The sequence below is a fragment of the Cebus imitator genome, unplaced genomic scaffold (assembly GCF_001604975.1).
Source record: "Cebus imitator isolate Cc_AM_T3 unplaced genomic scaffold, Cebus_imitator-1.0 Scaffold159, whole genome shotgun sequence".
Classification (NCBI taxonomy): Eukaryota; Metazoa; Chordata; class Mammalia; order Primates; family Cebidae; genus Cebus; species Cebus imitator.
In genome coordinates this window covers 2,374,926-2,396,959 of record NW_016107474.1, presented here as the reverse complement: position 1 = coordinate 2,396,959, position 22,034 = coordinate 2,374,926, and the positions used below count along the sequence as shown (strand labels likewise).

General features: G+C 41.3%; 1 protein-coding gene across 3 annotated transcripts in view; it reads right to left on the bottom strand.

Annotated features, from left to right (window-relative positions):
• USP10 (ubiquitin specific peptidase 10) overlaps positions 1-22,034 on the bottom strand; it is an 85,888-nt gene that overhangs the window by 33,656 nt on the left and 30,198 nt on the right. For 2 of the 3 annotated variants that reach the window (XM_017543630.1, XM_017543632.1), the window contains exons 2-4: positions 12,529-12,597; positions 6,407-6,467; positions 1,229-2,269 (exon numbers count right to left, since the gene is read on the bottom strand). In XM_017543630.1, coding sequence (XP_017399119.1) covers positions 1,229-2,269; positions 6,407-6,467; positions 12,529-12,597 — 1,171 coding nt within the window. Of the gene's footprint in view, positions 1-1,228; positions 2,270-6,406; positions 6,468-12,528; positions 12,598-12,923; positions 12,977-22,034 lie in introns of all 3 variants that reach the window. The other variant, XM_017543635.2, reaches the window with a different exon arrangement.

Sequence of the window (22,034 nt, the reverse complement as noted above, 5' to 3'; positions counted from 1 at the left end):
AAAAAAAAAAAAAAGCTTAATAAAGAACAAAAAGAAAGTAGTTTTGTACAGCTGTACAGTGTGTGTCCTAAGTGTTCTTATGAAAGAGTCAAAAGGTTTAGAATTTTTCATTTAAACATAAATTAGTAAGTTAAAAAGTTACAGTAAGCTAAGGTTAACTTCTCACTGGGCAAATTTTTTTTTTTTAAATAAATGTACTATAGCCTAAGTGTAGAGTGTTTATAAAGTCAGCTTTGTTCAGTAATGTCCTAGGCCTTCACACTCGCTCACCACTCATCACTGACAATCAGAGCGACTCCAGACTTGCAAGCTCCAGTCATGGTAAGCGCTCTATACAAGTGAACTTTTTTTTTTAAATCTTTCCTATGCCTAGATGTGTTCAGGCACACAAATACTTAGCACTGTGTCACAACTGCCTATGGTACTCGGTTGTCATGGGCTATGCAGGTTTGCAGCCTGGGAGCAACAGGCCGTACCACTAGCCTAATGCTCTGCCACGCGTACACAACGACAAAAATCGCTAAGCGACACGTGGCGGAATGCACAGCCATCGGTGAGCAACATGTTGTGTAAACATGCACACCTCTTTTGTGCCCCACTGTGCTTCTGACTTCCTACTTCAACTGTTTAAAAACAACCTGTGAATTATGCAGCTTTATATTTTTATTGTGAATACTTTCTACTTTAGAGCCTTAGCACTTTAAAACGTTAACTCTGGGCTGAACTCTTAACATTTTTCAAGAGCTGACCCTGGGGTACCAAAATTCTGAATAAAATCCATTTACTCAATCCAAAACAGGCATAAAAAAATGTTAAGTCACAAAATGCTTTCTTATATCTTAGGAAATATAAAAAAGAAGTAGTACACAGTGAGTACAAATCAGGGATTATCATACCAAAGGTATATGACAGAAAAAGTCCACTATACATTCACACTGTAGAGCAGAATTACTTGAACAAAAGGCAAGAAACGGAAACGTAACCTGTCAACAGAAAAGAACTGCTAACAGACATGGATTTTTCACTGAACATAAAGGCATGACACCCACCCCTCCCATCTGTTTCTGTACTGTCTTACTCTGAGATAACATTTAAGACATAGGCCGCTTTCACACATTGCTATTAACACACAAGTCATCTACCACTGTTATGGGTAACAATCTATCACCACAGTCTATCAGCCCAGTTGATGAGGCTTCACCCTAGATGTGCATCTTTTCAACTATACCTGCAATCTTTATGGCTACAGGATCCTCTGAAACTGGAACAAGCCCTTCTTTGACTTCAACCTGCTTTTCAGAAACCAGGGGAGATATGGCGGGAGGGGAATACTTAGTTTCCACATAGGCCACCGGCGAGGAGGAAGAGGGCTTAGAATCATGAAAGAGACTGGCCCAGGACTTGGGCTGGCTGACAGGAAGGGGGCCTGACGCAGAGCCCGTGCCGTCAGCGGGAGGCGATGCACTCTCGGGTTTGATGGGGTCCAAGTCTATGCTTTCCGTGGTATGGAGCTCTACCCCGTTGGCAGCTGTGCCCTCACCCGAAGATTCAAGTATTTGTCCATTAGCAACTCCAAGGTTTTCAGTAGTATCGGTACCAACGCAGGGCTGAGCCCCAGCTGTCCTTGACAGGGTGTCTCTGCCAGCCTCTACAGGGAAGCAGGACTGACCAAAATCAGCCCCAGGGCCCCCCTCCAGCTGCCCTGCAGTCCTGGTGTCACTGCCAAGAGCTCCAGGGAAAGGACTGTCAGGCACAGTGTCACTGACAGAGTCCGTGGAGTTCTGGGGGCTGTTACAAGTCCTGGGCGTAACTGATGGGGGCATGTCCCCCATAAATTCTGCATCCTCTGTGCTGACACTGTTCGGGACTGCTGAACTGGCATGGCCATTGACCAGGGCCTCTGTGGAAATATTATCATCACCACCATCTTTCAAATAGCTGTAATATCCAGGTGGCCGCTTTTTCTTCTTTTTACGCTCCCTTTGTCCAAGACCACCTGAGACACCATCATTGTCTAAAACTTCCACCTCCACATTAGAACCTCCATCCAAAGCGAGGGCAGAACCTGGGTACTGGCAGTCTATGGAGCCGTAGCTTGCTTCTTTAGTGATGCCATCAGGGGTCATTTTGGAAGCTGGACAACCGAGAATAAATTCAGGGGCCTGAGGGTTCAATGTGCTTGAAATACTGTAGCTGGAGGTTCTCGGCAAAGTGTCACTGGGTTCAATGACTTCATTGACACCAAATTCAATTCTCTGATATTCTTGTCCTGTTTAGAAAGAAAACTATTAGTTAAGAACACAGTTCTGCAAACTCTAAGTAACAGCAATTACCAACTTTCTCTTTGAAAATGAAAACCTTAAATTCTCTTCCTAATCAACAAACCTATTACATATTTTACTTACGTGGAATAATTTGCTGAAAATGAAATAACTATAAAATTATATTTAATTTGGGGATATGAAAAGCAGAAGCCCGTACTTATCTTCCTAGCTAAGGAAGACTCTCAGAAAGTAAAATTAAAATAAATTTGTAATAAAAAGCAAATAATATTCTGCCAGTTTAAAAATACCGTTCAATGGAATCTGACTTTTGTATAGCTGCCTTACGCCTGAGATAAAGGAATATGTATTTTGGACAACTTAATTTTTAAAAGATCATAACAACTAACTTGGGACTTAAAACATTGTTAAATCAGCTTCTGTAATTAACACGATTTAATTCCAAAAAACTACCCAAAGAATCCTATATATACTGGATAGGAGAAATTAGCAAGTACCCATTTAAAAGCAAAAAAGATTAAACAGCAGCAGCAGCAGCAGCAAAGAATCAAGGGCCGCTTCAGAAGCCGTCTTCGGAATTCTTTAGCTCCTGGTCTCCTCCGCTGATAACCTTCAATGAAGTCTGAAAAAGGGCCCTGACGTGAACACATGCAAATGTCCTCTAAATAAATTCACACTCGATTAACTCCATAGGTGGTGAAGCCTTCCGAAAACACCAACTGATAAAGTTAGAACTGTGAACTTTTAAATCTCTCTTCGGAAGCCTTCAATACTCCCTTCCCAGTTAACCACAATCTACATATTTCATTCATGCTAAGAAAGACTTTTTTTTTTATAGTTCACATCTCTGAAATTAGGTTAAGTTTTAGAATCAATGGTGTCTTTCAACAGACATCAAGCATCAATGTCACCTTACAGTTGGCAAGTTACACGTTTTGAAGTTAAGGAAAGGACACACGCCATATACTTCATCTTTAATGCATAAAGGTTTCTTCCAGGCTAGTATTAAGGGGCCAATTTTTTTTTTTCAAGGCATATATCTCAAGAAAAGAAACTAATACCCAAAGAATGGTGTTCTACTGCAGAGGACTGAATATATTTTACCTCGGAAGGACCTCTACAAGTCTTTTTGCAGCATAAAAAATACAGACCCAGAGAGGGGCCAGTTACGTGGCAAGTGGGTGGGCAGGAGAAGGCTGGAGATCAACAGCCTCCTGAATCTTTGCAGGCTTTGGAATCACAACCCCCCACTGTGGGGGCTGGTGGTGGTGGCAGCACAATCCTACCCCAATAACAGAAAGTTCCTGGAAAATAATACTGATGACCATTACCACTAAAAGCCGTTTACATATAAAGTCATGACAATGTAATTCCTTCGGCTACCATTTATTTTTTGTTTCCTTATTTTGAAAAGAATCATCAAAGGGAAATGAATTTATTATCATGCCAAGGGCTTGACTGTCCATTTTGCTTCCAGGCATCCCTTATTCCCTGATGTTGTGAGGCTGGATTGAAATGGGTGTGTCTGGAGAAGTGAGGAGCACGCCACGTGGAGCCTAGCCTTTGAAGGGGCTGTGGTGTACAATGTGAAATCACATTTGAGACTAGTATGTGCTGTGTCACTCAGCTTATCCGAGGCTGATGCGTTCTAAGACACGGTGCTTTCCACATCTCAACTCTCAACCTCATCCAAACATAACACGTCCTAGAATGTGGTGTAACATGAACAGAACTATTTCAATGTTATGAGTATTATCAAGCATTTACTCAACACCATGTTTGATCATCTCACTAAAAGGCAGATTCCCAGCCAGCACAGTTCCTCTTCTTCTTGAGAAACACTCACAATGGACACACATGCCTTGCACTGCATGGCAGAGAGCTCAGAGCCCAATCTGCCAGGCAGGAGAAATGAAGAAGGTCTGCAAACTTGCTTCAACAACTTAATCAATACATTAGGAAGCTGGAAACTCAGCACTCAGGTAATGCAGGCCATGGGTCATAAAACAATGAACCAAACACGGCGTTTCTCAGAGTTTGCTCACTGCAGTATATGCAGTACAGTGGCCTGGGCTACAAGGCAAGGGGAGAGCGAGGGAAACAGACAGAGATGAGTAACACAAGGGCCCTGCTCAGAGATTCACATTTATCAGGAAGACAAATGCAAACAACTGAGAATGAAAACACGGAGGGAGGGAAGAGAAGGCTGTGAACTGCTCTAGAAAAAGAATGCTTCTGGACGCAGGACACAATGGTCAACTTCCATCAGAAACTAGAGAGGTCAGTGGAACTTACGGATCACTGAATGGGTAAGGGCAGGGTGAAGGAGTGGGATCTCAAGCTTTAGGAACATCTAACAGGCAGTGCTTGAGGGGAAGGACAATTAATGTGATTATTACGTGTATGCCTGTATGAAAATATCTCATGTACTCCATACATATATACACCTACAATGTACCTACGGAAATTATAAAATATTAAAAAAAAATAGAAAAGGTGTAAAAGGGAAGCCACGATGAGGTGCCTCTGCAAAGGGCTAGGTGCAGCTGGCAGAGGTGGGAGAGAGCATAATAAAGCATCCTGAACTATTCATCCAACAAACGTACTGAGCACTTACAACATTCCAGACACTACAGGCGCAATGACAGACATGGAGGGATGGACCCTGCCACCAGCAGCTGAGCAGTCTAGAACAAGAGGCAGGTCCATGTCAGCGCCCACCGGATCTGTACAGTCCGACAGGCGCTGGAAGAGAAAGGCTTCAGAGACAACTGTGCCTGTCACTAACCGTGCAAGCTGGCGCAAGATTCCAGTTGTGTTTTTGGCAGAACAAAAGCAGGACTTAGAGGGAAGAGAGCAGAGAATGGAGAAAAAGAGCCAAGATGCAGTAGGTGAAAAGGGCTGACAGGCTGGAAGGAGGGAGTGGGGATGCAGAACTCCAGGGGCTGTGGGAGCTGGCGGTGCCTACTGCACAGGGAGGAGGGTAAACTTAAAGAGATGTGCACAGGAAAATCCTGGCACATTTGTAAGCACGGAATCAACATGTGCAGCGTGCTCACTACGTGCACAGCACAGAGAGACAGAGGAAGTCCCACTGACTCAGACGCTTGAGAGGCTAAGCCATCAGCCGATTAAAAGGCAGCTCAGGAGGCCGAGCAGCCCCGCTTTTGGGTCCCCAGAGCTTCAATTACTGTCTTAGTTGTCCTAAGCTATTAGTAGATCTGCTCTTTCCCTTATGGTCTCCTACAATTCTTATAAATCTAATAATTATAGATATAATCACTCCTGATGTTACTGGAGATAAAATGTGGTTATTAGTCTTTTCAAGGTTTATACTGTAATTAAAACCCCTTTTGTAAGACTGACCATGCTAATTCAAAAGGGAATCCAAAGCCCAGCTCTCAAAGAAAAAGTGTGGCATCAGTTTCCTGGAGGCCAGTTAGGGCCTTTAAAGGGCTTCCGACTGAAAAATGATCTAAACAGGTTTGAACCGTGCAAGGGCAGCCTGCAGTAAGTAAACCACCCTGCTGGTATTCCCACACTGGGTACTTAAACAGTACAAGATCACTGCATCTCAGTAAGCCCCACCTCTGGTAAGCAGCTCAGTATCTGTGACGGGGACAAAAAAAGTAACAGACCAGGAGGTGAAGAGGTGACCCGAGTTCTCAAGAGCCAGCGACAAACCAGGACATGAATGTAAACCACAAGAACAACAGATGCAGGCTACCACTTCAGTCACAAAGAACACATGCTCAGAAACCAGCCAGCGCTGGAGCCGGTAGACTGCTTAGCAACAAGACAGAAAGCTCGCTTCAACTCTGGCATGTGGTGACGAAGAATAACATACCTGTTGCACTGAGAACTGTCAGGGGAAAAAAGAACTCAACACCATTCCTAAAGAAAATCTTAAATGGCTGGCCCTCTGTAGCACAGGATAAGCTTTAACACTAACTCACTAGTCGAAGTGACTCAGTGATTAAATACATTATAGTTGACAGCAAAAACTTCAAGCTGCAAAGAAACATTTATTCAAATGGGAAAACAGTGATTACACGGAGCCTGCCCATCCAGCATGTATGGCCAAAATTCCCTTTAGGGAAATAAGGAGAGAACTAGTAGCTTACCATCAGGTAGTTTATCCACAGCCTCTGTGCCACACAGAACTGTTCCACTGTACGGAGGGAGCTGCATAAGGAATCAGAAAACAAATTTTAATTCAACAAAATGTTAAAACAAATACATATGATTTCATTAAGGCAACATTTCGTTAAAACTCTTTATCCATACAACTTTGCGTGCCACTACTTTTAGCAGAATAACACACGTGAAGTGTCAGTGCAATCTAAATCATCTTCATTTAAGGAAAAAGCACAACAGAAATACTTTCAGATATTTATCACTATTAAACAGAACTGGAAATGAGGGCAAAGGGGATAAAAATGAACTCTAATGAACATGTAAATCAGCTACAATAAAATGCTTCTGATACATCCTTCTTCTCACAGGATGTTAGTGACTGACCATAAAGGGCACAGACACTTTTGTTCGTGCCCTGGTGAAGATGATGCTTCCTGTCTGCGCCTCTTGTTCATGATCACTACATTGCAACACAGCTGGCAGAGGCTGGGACCAGGTCCACAGTCGGAGAGCAGAGAAAAGCCCGCTAGAAACAAAAGCCAGGTGACTGCAGCTCCCTTTTCAACACAGTGCCTTAATTAACTAAGTTAACAGCTAGAAGTCACATTCCTTGTTTTGAAGACAGAAAGCAGAATGGGAATTATCTAGCCTCTTTATAAAAAGCTGAAAGATATCGCAACTTAAATTTTTCTTCTTCCTAGCTATTCCACAATATTTATTGGGGATAGGAAAGTTTAGGAAGGAGCTGGGCATGCCTTACATGGCCTGTAATCCCAGCACTTATGGAGGGTGAGGCAGGTGGATCACTTGAGGTCAGGAGTTCGAGACCAGTCTGGCCAACATGGTAAAATCCCATCTCTACTAAAAATTAGCCAGGTGTGGTGGCACACACCTGTAATCCCAGCTACTCAGAAGGCCAAGTAGGAGAACTGCTTAAACCCAGGAGGGGTAGGTTGCAGTGAGCCAAGATCACGCCACTGCACTCCAGCCTGGGTAACCAAGTGAGACTCTGTCTTCCTCTCCTCCCCGTCAAAAAAAAAAGTTTAGGAAGAAAAGGGGTAAGCTAAGCAGACAGACAATTGCTACCTGAGGGCAGAACAAAAAAACAAAATGCCATTCAGCACTTCCCAAAGTCTGCTCACTGCAGGACAACAGCGGTGCTAGAATGGCCCCCGGTCCACAAAGATCAGAGACTGTGGCTGATTCTCATGCCCAACACTGGATGGGAACTGCCACTGGGGTTGCTTCCTCAGCGGATTTCTCCAATGAACTCTCAGCACAACAATTCAATAATCACAGCAGTAAAAGCTTCTCTCTGCAAGCAACCCAGTAAGTTCCATTCCCAGAGAATTATGACAAACAGGAAAACACGAGCAATTCAAAAGGAAGCCATCACCTTCAGGACTTGAGAGCTGCACTTATCTCTGTCACCCGGGGCAACCCAGGACTCATCATGCTGACACCTGAGAGAAAGAATTCTGTGTGCTGGGCGGGGCTACAACAGCCTTGGCACCCACGATGCAAAGACCATTCCATACACCAGCTTTTATGAGGGCAGGCACCTGGAGCAGAGAGGTGGGTCCACAAGGGTAGCGGACACAGCAGCCACATGTGTCTCAGGAAGACTCGAATCTCATTCAAAACCCTCTGTGGTTACAAATGACAGTTTAGCAACTGACACATAGAATGCCCTCTCTTTTTCTGTTAATGACACTAGGATGCCCCCTGGTGACAGAAAGTTATATTACTTTGAGGCATAAAAATGTTTTGAATCATTCTTTCTTTACACAAAATCACTGTAACATCAAGAAACCATCTTCTTCTGAGTCGAAACCATTTTATTACCCCACGTATTAGAATAATGTTCTCTCCACACTTAACAGTATTCTGTTCTGCTCAGGGAGGAGAGAATGCTGAAGAAAATCTCCAGACCCAAGAGACTGCAGCAGGTTAGAAAGACGTACAACTTGGAGAAGGGACCTCTTCGGCCGTCCACTTCAAACCCCAGTGCAAGGCAGAGAGCTGTTAGAACCCTGCTTGCTGTCTTCCAGCTGCCCTCCTCCTCGACATTCAACCACGGAGTGTGAACACACGCTCAACTCCCAGCCACTCCTACAGCATGCAGAAGAAAACCCCAGCAATCAGGAATTAACACAAGGATGATGCTGAGGACTAGCACTAAGTGGAGAGGCAGGACCAATGATGCTAGGTGGTGCTGACCAAGGGTGAAAAGGCCGGAGGGGCTGGACCAGTGACACCAGGCGGCACTGACTGGGCACTGAGGGTGCACCCAGTCAGTGCCACCTGGTGTCACTGGACACACATTCTGTTCCTCCACCACAACTCTGAGGAGGAGGTCTTGTTATTATGGCCATCTGATAGATGAGGAAGCCAGGAGCCACTGCTAGTAAGAGGCACAGCAGGGAGCTGGTAAGAGATGACCACGTTGTAAGCCTGCTTAACACACTTCCTTGGATTTGCTAAGCTGATAAGAGAGCGAACCTGCAGGAATGCCAGATGGGTTGTGGCACTGTAGTAATGTGTGTGTTTTACTCTACAGGCACACAGCACCTTTCATTCAACAAACCTCCCTCACACATCACATGCCCTTAGTCTGTGGAAACTGGATATCTAAATACACAGCAGAATAAAAGTTCAAGGATGGTTCAAAGTTCACTCATTAACTGTAAAGCTATCTGTAAGAATACAAAGTTCAAACAACAAAGCAAAGACATAAAATTGCCTACACAAATACAAAGTGAGCACTGTAAAAAACTGTAATCTAATAATAGTGATGTGAAACACGCAGTCTGAAAACAGTGCTGCAGCCTTGTGAAGAGAATACTTGGGCCCATGGCTAGGAAGGTGAAGTTCTGAAGTCTCCCTCTGGGGCCACCTGTGTGCTCTGCTTTCCGTCTCAACGACTCTCATGAACCACGAAGCCCTCCTTTAAAATCCCATTTAGATACCAAATTAAGAACTGTCTCTACTCTCCCTGAGTGCCCACACACACTGTCCATAGGCAACACTCTGTTATCGGGGGTTTATTTATTCAGTCATGGTTGGGGTGTGTGCTACTTCCAAAACTGAGATTCTAGAAACTTTAATGAATGATGAGCATTTCCACTTTATTTTTTAACATAATTAACAGCATTATGACTGGGGTTTAAACATGCTTATTAAATAAGTTGACTGTATTTTTTCCACTGGAGAAATTGATTTTTAAATCACTAGAGCACAACTCTAGAAGAGATACCAGCTACCTTTCACCTGAATCTGTTTCTTCTGATTCCACTCAATTACTAGCCACCTTATCTTGCCAGTGGCAAGCTGCCAAGCAAGCAAACTGACAGACAAGGCAGCCCTCCGCTGACAGGAGTGGCGCTTGTGCAGGACGGCAGAATGCTCTTTCATCTTAACACCCCACATTTCTTAATTGTGGTTTTTCAATTTATGGCCCCAAGTAGAGACAACAATGTTTTATCAAGCTCCTAATGCCGAGAAAAAGCATATGAACATTCAGCTAGACTGTAACTGATGCCATGGTCACATGGTAGTAACACTGCATGTTTGAGTGGCAATTATTTTACCTGCAAGATAAAAGGTCTAACAAACTGTGCTGCGGAAGTGATACACCATCATTAATCACACACCCACACGTCCAACCACATGCCGCCCCATGAAAGTCAGAGCCTGTGTAATTGTCAACTATTATAATTCAGACTCCTGAAGAGTAGGGAAAATAACTCCATCCAATTATGTTAATTAGCCTGCATTTCCTTTTCGCAGGTTACTGTGATTTTTATAAACTCATTTTACACCCCTCCAAACGTCACTGTGTGCTCAAAAATACGAAAAACAGAAAAGCCCAAATAAGCGCAGACACACCAGGTGTTCTGAAGGTCAAACTCATTTTGATGAGACACAGTCATGCCTTCTGCACAACCTACCATCTGCACCCTTTTCATCCATTTCTGCTAACATCTGTCACCACTAGCTACCGGACCATACATTAGCTCCCAACATTTCTGTGATAAAAATACGCGTTCTCCATTTTTTTCAATTTAAAAAACAAAAGAGAGAGTAAAGAAACAGTAGGCACGAAAGGAAAGAATGTGCCCAAGCCCACCAAGACTGTGTAAGCGGCAGAGCTGAAGCAACCCCATACCTCAGACTTCCGTATCACATGGAAACCCAAGTTTTCATTTGTCCACCCACTTGCAAACGGGCACACACCCATTCACATGTGTACACACTTGAGAAGTATCAACTATGGTTACACTGGTGTGATGTAGGAAAAAATGCCCCCTTAACAACAACAAAAAAAAAATTGCCCAGGCCTGGTGACACACCTGGAGTCCCAGCTACTCAGGGGCTGAGACAGGAGGATCACCTGACAGGCGGGGGGGGGGGGTGGTGGGGGTCAAGGCTGCAGTGAGTTGTGATCGTTATCACGGCACTCTGCACTCCAGCCCAGGCAGAGTGAGATCCTGTCTCAAAAAAATAAAAATAAAAAACAAAGGGAAAGGGAAGGAAAGGAAGAAATAAAGTTAAAGTAAATAAAACGTGGAGTTTATATAGAGATAAACAAGAGGGACACCCAGAACCAGGATGCGCTACCCAGTGAGGCTGATGGGACGGCTAAGGGCTGAGTTCTCAATGAACAGTGCAGAGATGACCGCTAGGGGCGCCAGGGCAGGGGGTTCAATGCCACCTCATACACACACAAAATTCAGCGCCTCCATTTCATCTGTATCACACCCTGAAGCGTGAAAAAGAAATCTGAAAACTTTTAGAAGAAAACAAGACAAATTTCTTCATTATTTCAAGGATGGAAAGATTTTCCTAAAGATATTTTTAAAACGAAAAATCCACAAACCATTAAGGAAAAAAAAAAATCAATTCATTTGACATTAAAGTTAAAAATGTACTCCTTCTATTTACCATTTCACCCAGGTGTTGAACTCCTGGGTGTTTGTTTGAAAGAAAAAATAAAAAAAAACCAACAAAAAAAAAAAAAAAAAAAAAACCAACCCCAAAAGGGTTCCTAACATGTGAAGTTTAAAAGCCCTCATGCCAGGAAGAGATGCCTGTAAAACCAAAGATTAGTCTTAAAAACAGTAAGAAAAAGACAGCTACTTGATTTAAAAATATGGACAAGGGATATAAATCAAGTAACTCACAGAAGAGGACATCCATATTGCCGGTAGACATGTGAAGATAATGAAATAGTGCCCAACTGTTTGTAAGCTGGGAGATATAAATTAAAACAATGAGAATCCATTTACTAGACATCAGATAAACAAAAACTTTAAATATGCCAACAAGAAGAATTTTTATTTTTTTTAATACGAGACAGAAAACTCTAATGTACTGCTGATGGGAACGCAGACTGTAAATATCCCAGGGAGGAAATCGGCAGTCTCTAGTGAAACTAAAGCAGCTTAGTCCACAGAAGCCAGCAATTCCATTCCCAGGTTTATGTCCCGGAGGCACCCACAGAGGAGCAGGAGGACACAGGATAAAACACATTGACCGCAGTATCTTTAACGGCGGAACTAAAGACCTAGATGGCCCTTGACTGGAAAATACGTAAGTCAATTGTGGTAGGTTCAATCAGTGGTACTAAGCACTGGAAATCAAAGAACAAGAACAAATTTATCAGCATGAAGAATATAATGTTAGCTTAGAATAAACTACAAAATGATGAATATGGTATGCCATTCATGTGACATTTTAAAGCACACGAAACACTACAATTGACTATGGTGATATACATGTATGTGATAAAAGGTGAGAACCAGTCAGGACCAGTGCTTCCCAATTTCCGCACAGTAGTTACTTCTGGGGAGGGATGGAAGAGGGGCAAAAGAGGCAACAATTGCATGTGTCAGCTTTATCTGCTTTTCAAAGTCTAACAACGTAAATAGAGCAAAATGTCAACATCGGTCAAATCTACCGGGTAGGTTGAGGCATTTCTCATATTAGTCTCTGTATTTTCCTCTAAATAAAGAATTTGGAATTCTTTATTTAGAAAAAAAATTAAAATAGAAACATAGCTACTAGTTGTATCTACACATGGACTCACTAAAACATACTTTTGTCTTACCTCAACTGAAGATCGAGGAGTCACAAAGAACTGATTGAATTCATCAGGGCTAAAATCTCCAAAAATATACTGAAAAAAAATAAGAGAGTCGCTGATCAGATAAAATATATAAATTACATTATTTCAAAAAATGCTACAGATTTTAACAATCCTATGCAATATTTGGGTCATAACCCCCAAGAGATCCTTTCTCAATTAAACAGAGGATCTGCAAACTCAGGATTCTAGGTTCTTTATTTTAAAAAAATACTACTGAACCTTTCCTACAAATTGTCAAAGAACACTATGAAACTGATAAAGCTTATTTTGAAACAAGTCAATTTTGTATGCCAAACTTATGAGTCCTGCTTGCAGGAGTGTTTTGGTTCACAAATACTGCCAGTTGTTCCATTTACCTTTCTGCTGACTCATGCCACTACCTCCATTTCCGTTTTCTCTGCCAAACATACTAAAGAAAAGCAGAAAACGTGGTTCAAATGGGAAGACAAGGAAATCCAAAAAAAGGAAAAAGTTAATGATCCTGATTAATGATCTTTAAAAATATCTATATAACTTTTTATTTTAAAAATGCATTTCCACAGGACACACAGATAAACATATTATCAGAGAGACACAGCCCTTGTCGCAAGCCCTGATTTCACGGAATTCAGAATGTGACTTTCTGGAAAACAAAGTGGTTAAACTGCATGGATGTGAGTCTAGCAAGTTCCAATGGAGCTTGGAGGAACAAGTCACTGAGGCCTGGCACGGTGGCTCACGCCTGTCATTCCAGCACTTTGGGAGGCCGAGATGGGGGGATCGCTTAAGGTCAGGAGTTTGAGACCAGCCTGACCAACATAGTGAAACCCCCGTTTCTACTAAAAACACAAAAATTAGCGAGGTATGGTGGCGTGAACCTGTGTACTCGGCTGCTCGGGAGTCTGAGACAGGAGAATCGCTTGAACCCGGGAGGCAGGGGGTTGCAGTGAGCCAAGATCAAGCTACTGCACTCCAGCCTGGGCGACAGAACCAGACTCCAGCTCAAAAAAAAAAAAAGGCATTGAGAAGAATTAGCATGACTAGATTTCCACAATGGTGAAACATTCATTCATTCATTTAATCAATAATTATTTAGGGCCCACTAAATGCCCATGTATGATCAGTACTAGGTATAAAAATGGTAAACAGAGTGTGGTTACTCTGTTCTAATGGAACAGTCTAGTAACCTGCAGGGAAATTTACAAGCAAGTGATTCAAAAATAACCAGAAACTAGATATTACATAAATGAACAATACCCATTATTATTGTAAATGTGAATAAATGGCCACTAAATGTAATACCTTACTGGTAAAAACGCAAGGGAAAACATTTCTGGAGGGCTCTTTGACAACATCTACCAAAACTGTAAATATACATTAAGAATAAAAACGTTTTCATATAATATTTACACACACTTGAAAAAGTCCACAAAGAAATTATATGCAGATGGTAATAGTGAAGATAAACAGACCCTCAAAATGGCTCAGAAATGACCTTCTGAAACACTGTCCCTGAAAGCTCACACATTCTTCTCATCAACAACACTGGGAGAAGACATGGATTTCACTGAGACACTCACAAATCAATGGAAGGGAAAATTCTACAGGCGAAAAGGATGTAGCAAAAATCAGCACAGACTATCACAAAAAAGTAGCTATCAGAGATCAAGAAAGTGTTCACGGAAATTAGGTTACTAATTTTAAATCGCCAAATTTAAAAACTGGACAGAACGTCTTAATAGCAAAATCAGCAAGGCTATATAAACCAAAGGGCGATATTTTGAAAGATCCGAGAAAAAAGGATTTTGTTCCTAGAATTCCAGAGCTTTTTTTTTCTCATAGAATTCTATAAATTACTTTTCAAGTGCAATAGAAAAATAACATTTTCTTGGGGAGAGCGGAAAGGAAACTGCTTAAGAATTCCAGAAAATGAATTTGAGAGACACAAGAATGATAAAGAAGTAAAATCCAAGAAACATATGGCAGCTGTGAAATTTAATGCAAATATTAAGAATAAACAAACTAGAATCATGCTATTTTATTTAATTTTTGTTTAATATCAATAGTAGAAATGCAGCTACTCTGCACACATTGCCTATGGGGTAGCCCTGCTCTGCAAGAAGCAGTTTAAAAAAAAAAAAAAAATGCTATATTAAAAGTTATTCATTTATCTTATGGCTGTTTAAGAATGGCCTTTTAATTTAGAATGTGGGGAAGATACATAAAGATAAGAATCAAAATGTTGTGCAGGATTATTAGGTATTTTCTTTAGGAAGGTTTTCTTTCCAGACAAAGTAAAATGAACATTTTATGTTTATTTAAATCATACTTCTAAGCACACTTTCTTATCTCAGCTCATATACAGCCTAAAGTCTTTAGATCTGGTCAGTCCAGTAAGAAAACTAAAAATCCAAATGATTTGATAAAAATCTTGGCAGTAAAGGAGGAGGGGAGGAGAAAACAGGATCCCAAGCCACTCACACACACTTCCTGTTTCAAATGCAGACACCAAGTTGCTTCAGCATGAGTCAGCGGCAAACACTCAAGTCATAAGCTGGAATGCTTAGAAAGGGTTCAGTGAAATTTTTCTCATTTTCAAATTTATTAGTTTTTCTTAATTCTTTATTTGTAATGTATTTGAGAAAATTTGCTATAGATTCTAAGTGTGCTTTTATTGTAACTTCATGTCAGTAATTTCTCCACAGACATGTATCTTCAATCTAGTAATAAAATTAACTCGGGGAAATGAGGACGATCTTTAGGTAGAGACGAGGGAGATCTTCAAGATACTATTAAAAGAAGAAAACACTCTCGGTGTAAAGAAGGTAGGAAAAGATAATATTTATTTGTGTTGCTATATATTTGTGTTAATAATTTAGATATCTGTGTCTGCATAAAGAGACACTGGAAAGATCTTCACCTTCGAGGGCAGTGGGAAAGCTGAGTGGACCGGGACAGGAGTGGAGGGGATTTCTTAGCATGTCTTTTGGAGTTTTTTTTTTTTTTTTGGGGGGGGGAACTATATACTTTATTCAAAACATTAATTATAAAAAGTAAACACAAACAACAGAAATTACAACTCTTCAAATACAACCATTTTGCACAGACATAATTTCATAAGCATGTTAGTTTCAAGATCTGACAACAGGTTACGACTTGATGAAAACATGTAACCAAAAAAATACACTATAAGTAACTGCTAATTATCAACTATACAACACTAAAGTATCATTTAACACTTGACAAATGGCTGGCCAGAGCTGTTTTGAACTCCAACTTAATTTCCTTTAACACTGACTAACATAGCTCAATACATGACCCCATCAAAATAGACTGGAATCACATCCTCCTGCCACATTCAGATCTATGTTCAATCCTTAAAATGCATGAGCTTTTAAAAGTGAGCAGTTGCACTTCACCAATATTTAAAACCCGTCCTTTGAATTCTGTAACTAAAGTAACAAAGGAACCTGCTAAGAAGTCAGTGCCAAGGGTTTAAGAGCATCTCTGCAAGGCGTTCAACCTCCTAGGACACCTTGGTTAGAATTTGCATCTCCTCCTACACAATGAGTATTCCCCATATGCTCACGGCAGATAAACTACAAGTATCTTTATCCTATGTGTCAGTACATGTATCACTTACCCTCAAACAGGAATTCTGATATAACCCAATAGCTACATATAAAGGAAGTTATATTTGGGGAGTTAACTAACAAATGTCAGTAAAAGACAAGTCATTGTTATCACAAGCTAGGGGAATTCTAAAAATAAAATGCAGTCTCCTAGAACTGCAATGCACATTTTCAAAAATGATAAATATTTCTTTCTAGGAAAAGGAAGCTGGCATGGTAACCATTCAAACATGAATTATCAATGATATAATAATCTATACAAACAGGAAGGTTAAGACATCATTTTTGTACTTAACAATATCATATGCATCATTCAAAGTAGTACAATGAAGAAGCATTTATTATCAACACTATTCCAAAAAGATAAAGGGCTGCTTGGCCAGGCACAGTGGTTCACACTTGTAATCTCAGCACTTCGGGAAGCCAAGGTGAGCAATCACTTGATGTCAGGAGTTCGAGACCAGCCTAGCCAAAATGAAATCCCCCCTCTACTAAAAATAAAAAAATTAGCCAGGCATGGTGACAGGTACCTGTGATCCCAAATACTTGGGTGGGTAGGCATAAATTATAATTTTCATAAAACTACAAAAGGAAAAAAGACCAAATATTTATTCAATAGCAAATACCAGCGAGTGACAATTATTTAACTAAAATGATACCTGACTAAATTTTGAAGGCATGTTTGTGACATCAAAAAGTTGATCACAGAAATTCAGGACAGCCAACTGCTACTAAAATGTTGTGGTTTCCCCATGTCCTTCAGCAAAAGCCTTCCTAATTTCCAATCAAAAGTTATTTTAGGTGTTTGGTAAAATGAGGAATGTCACCAAAATCGGGGAGGAGAAACTGCTTTTCAAAGAGGTCAACATCCTGAAAGGCTGTGGGAAACGTTCAGACTACAAAATGCTAGAGACCTGACAACTAAATGCAATTTCCTCACCCTAGACTGGATCCTGTGCTGGAGGGAAAAGTCGATGAAGGACATTATATGGTCAACTCCCAAAATTACGATATGGACAGGTTAGAAAAAACTACGGCAGCAGTGTAAATTTATGAAAGTGGTAATGTTTTACCGTGGTTATTTAAGAGAATATGCCTATTTTCAGGAAATATGCATTCAAGAATCTGAGAAGTGAGGGGCCAGGGTGTATGTAATCTTCCCTCAAATATCAAAGGGTTCAGAAAAAGACTGTATGTCTGTATATTTGCATGTGTGAGCCCATGTCTGCGTGTCTGTGAGTTTGTGTTCAGTGTGTGTGTGTATGTGTGGAGACAGAACTCAAGTACACACAAATGATTAAGCAAACTGGTTCATTCTTAACAACAGGTCGATCTGAGTAAAGGAGTATCTGGGGGCTCTTTGAACTATTCTTCTTTCCACAACTTTTAAAGTTTGAAGCTATTTCCAAATAAAGAGATATATATTTTTTAAAGCTAACACTGAAAATTGAGAGGTTCCGAGGAAAACCCTTAACCTCTCCTTGCGTGAGTGTTTTGTATTTTCCCTTCTTTGGAGATTAACTTATTTCAAAGGCTGTAACATGGTGGGGGGGCAACTGTAGGTGCTTGGGTAAGACAGACGAAAATAACTCTGCGTCCGACTTAACAGGACTTACAATCCAGTGGCAAAGGAAAGTCCACTGACCGCATCAATTACTTTTGCCTGTAACAGAGCAAGATAAAATAAAGGACAATTAAGCTCATGTGGGAGACTGAAAAGGAAGAGTAACTTCATTCTTTTTTGTAATGTCAAAGAAAGTGCAGAGCCTAGGACATTTTGGTGGCTGTCATAAAACTAAAATAAAAGCAGGGACCTGGAGGCCCCACAGCTATGGCACGCTACAGAAACTGTGACACTGCTGATAACTCTGCCCTTTCCACCGCTCCACCAACTACCGTAAGGAAACACTGGGAAGCCCCCTAAGGTTTTGAGCAACCCCTTCCAGAGTCAGAACACTGGTGTCAAAAGGAGGAACCAGAATGCAGGATCAAATGCTCTCTTCCACATCCTGACGCTCATAGGAAATGCCAGGGGGCGGGGACGGTGCAGAAATACCTGGATTGGGGGAAGCAGGCTGCAAGGGCTTTAGGCATGTAATACCCCTTTTCAGGGGAAGTAAGACTGTGAGCCAGAGCAGCTCTTCCCCTCTACCACTTCCCCTCATATCCGACCTGGTCCTCATCCCAGGCTTTCAAAACTCTCACTGCTCACAACTTTACTTTCTGATCCTTTCTCAAGGTGATGTGGAAAAAAATATACAAGAAACACTTCAAGTAAAGGAGGACAAGCCCACACCAAAGCAGGGATGTTAACAAAAGGCAGCGTCCTTCCTGAAGCACAGTCTGTTCGCATTGCTGGCTCAGTTTACCTTCTGGAGGGGCGTGGAGGCCGCCACGGCCCTCAGAGGGCCTGAGTTTAGAAACTCTGGGCAAAAGTTTAGGTGAAGTGGGAAAAACGAGTGTTCCTGCTAAAGGAAAAACAAAGACCTTGCCCTCAGAAATAAAGACACAATCCTCCGTCTCAGCCCAAGGAAGGTGAGAAGAAGGAAAGATGTTTACAGTTCACTTAGCTCTACTACGGAACTGCAGGAAACACCACTTTCAGCTTCAGGAGAAACTGGGGACTAACACTATCGTACAGCACTAGGGGGCGCTGCAGCACAGCATTCTGAAAGTTTCATTTCTGGAAACTTGAGTAACTATGTAGATTGCCCCAAATTAACATTCTCTGCCTTCAAAAGGACTAATGGAAATAGAAGATCAGCCCTGAGGTAAGAACATAAATACGCTGCTGCTGCATTTCTACTGTGCAGTTTCTGAGGCAGGTGGACAACTATCACCAACCTCTGAGAACAATCTCCCATTCAAAGATGCACAGCCAAGCCTCACAGGGGCAAATGGTATAACCAGGTCACAGTCAAATACACAAGAATCTGAGAAGTGTAAAGTCCTGATCCAAACAGGATAAGTTTGGGGAAACCTGAAAAGAGCAATAGACTGTTTCGAGTTATTAAAGCCTTAATGTCACCTATAAAATGAAGGTATATTGGACCAGACCTCTAAAATTCTTCCCATCTCCAAAAGGATCTCTTGGATCTAAAAAAAATTTAAAAACACAGGTATGAAAATGTCATCAGACAGGCCGGGCATGGTAGCTCACACCTGTAATCCAGCACTTTGGGAGGCCAAGGTGGGTAGATCACCTGAAGTCAGAAGTTAGAGAACAGAATGGTGAAACCCCATCTCTACTAAAAAATACAAAAAAAAAAAAAAAAAAAAGATTAGCTGTATGTGGTGGCAGGCTCCTGTAATCCCAGCTACTCAGGAGGCTGAGGCAGGAGAAGTGCTTGAACCCAGGATGCGGAGGTTGCAGTGAGCTGAGATCATGTCATTGCACTCCAGCCTGGGCAACAAGAGTGAAACTCCATTTGAAAAAAAAAAGAAAAAAGAAAATGTCATCAGACTAATGCATGCCACAACAGGATGACTCTGAAAACATCATACAAAGTTAAAGCCAGTCACAAAGAGCCATAAATTGTTTATTCCATTCATATGAAATGCCCAGAACAGGCAAATCACCACCACACACAGAAAGATCATGGTTGCCAAGGGCTAGGAGGAGAAGGGAATCGGGGAGCAGGGGCAGGGGGAGCAGGGGTCTCCTAATGAACACGAGCTTTCTTTTGGAGATGAAATGTTCTAAAATTGACTATGGTGTTAGTTGCACAACTCTCTGAATATACTAAAAACCAATGATATGCATATTTATTTAAATACACAAATTCCACAACATGTGAATTACATCTCAATAAAATAAAGTTTTTATTTTTTTTTGAAAAAAGGTCAGCACTTATATCAAAAGAAAAAGTTTAATTTCTTTACTAGGCTTTATGGATCAAAACCCAGTAAGCCATGGGTGCCATCTGACATCTACTGAACAGTCACTGTGTGCTTTCAACTTTAGGAGGTGGTGTGAGTGGTTCTGAGGACATCTGGAGATGACACTGTCGTCAAATAGTGAATGCACAGCAAGAATTTCACCGATTTAACAATATGCACTAAGCACCAACTATCCACACCGAACTGTGCGAGACTATGAGATTAAAACTTTGAAGACAACACACACAGGGGTCAGGGCACAGTGATAGTTACAGTTTTATTACAGTGCAAGCCAAATGCAAGCTGCACTCAGTGTGAACAAATGGCAGACAAAGGAAGAGGGAGGAAGAGAAAGTTTTGTTCCCCCACTAATTGGGCTGTAGCAAAATTCTGCTTTACTTTCTTGGGTCAGAGAGGTCCTGAGAAGGGAACAAAGTAAACAAACTGGATCACAAAGCCACTCTCACACACCGCATCTCTCCTTGACACTCAAATGTCAAATACTGCAATTCGGTGTTGACTTCCCTGCCTGTTTGTGTATTTTACTTCTACTACTAATGTGCTATCAAAAAGTCATCACTTTACCTTTCAAAGTATGGTTTTCAATGGGTTAGCTTGTATATTAAGTGCTTTCATGGAGACTCTGAGCTGAAATTTCCTTCCACATATTGAATCTCCAAATTAGAAAACATGATTCACTTTACAGAAACCCACTTTTACCAACTTTCCAGTCCTGTGTTTATATTAGAACTATATTACAAAATGCCTGTCAAATTTTAACTGGCTTTGCTCTTAATTAGTACTAAATAGCAAGATAATATAGATAGCCCTCATTACTGAATGACTTGCTATGTAAAAGTGTTATTGCATGAAACAGAGCAGATAAATTAGGGAGTAAATTCAGTAAACTTTATCTGGGATAAACTTTATCTGGCACAGCCAAAGTTCAAGATTCCACCTACTTTCATATTCATTACAATCACATTGGTGCTGACCTTCAGAACAAAAGAAATGGGCTGGGCACAGTGGCTCATGCCTGTAAGTAATCCCAGCACTTTGGGAGGCCGAGGCAGGCGGATCACCTGAGGTCAGGGGTTCGAGACCAGCCTGACCAACATGGAGAAACCCCGTCTCTACTAAAAATGGAAAATAAGCCGGGCATGGTGGCACATGCTTGTAATCCCAGCTACTCAGAAGGCTAAGGCAGGAGAATTGCTTGACCTCGCGAGGCAGAGGTTGCGGTGAGCTGTGACTGTGCCATTGCACTCCAGCCGGGGCAACAAGAGCGAAACTCCGGTCTCAAAAAAATAGAAACGAAAAAAGAAATTGAAGAAGAAACCAATAAAAAAGCAAAAGAAACTGTAACAGAAGCAGCTCCATCTTTGCTGGGGCCAAGGATGAACAAGAGAAGAGGTTGCATGGGGGTTCAAAGAAAACCCTGGGGAATGACAGAACTGGTATCTTGATTGTGGAGGTGACTACACAAATGCATACACCTGTTCAAATTCATGGAAACATACACTTTACATGGGTGAAATTCAATGCACATGCATTATACCTCCATAAAACTGATGTCTTTGAAGTACAAGAATCAAGTTAGATACATCTTCGTATAGCCAGGAGTTAATGCAGTACACTTGGCATACAGTAGGTGCTCAAAATACCTTTGTTGAACAAATGAATTCACAAAGAGGAAAATGAAAACACTGACACAGATAAAAAGCTCTAAGAACAAAGAATAATTTCTCCATATTCCACAGCAATCATTGCAACTTCCCAGATGTCAATGGGAAGTCGAAATCTTAACTTGATCACTTTGAATCGTTTTTATTCTCATGTTTTTATTACCACCAGAGATGTTCCAGCCAGGAAAAGTACATTTTTCATTTTCAAATATAACCTTTAAATAAATATAATCAAGAAATAACACTTATTTTTAAAATATAACCCTTAAACGCAACCGTGATAACTAAATTA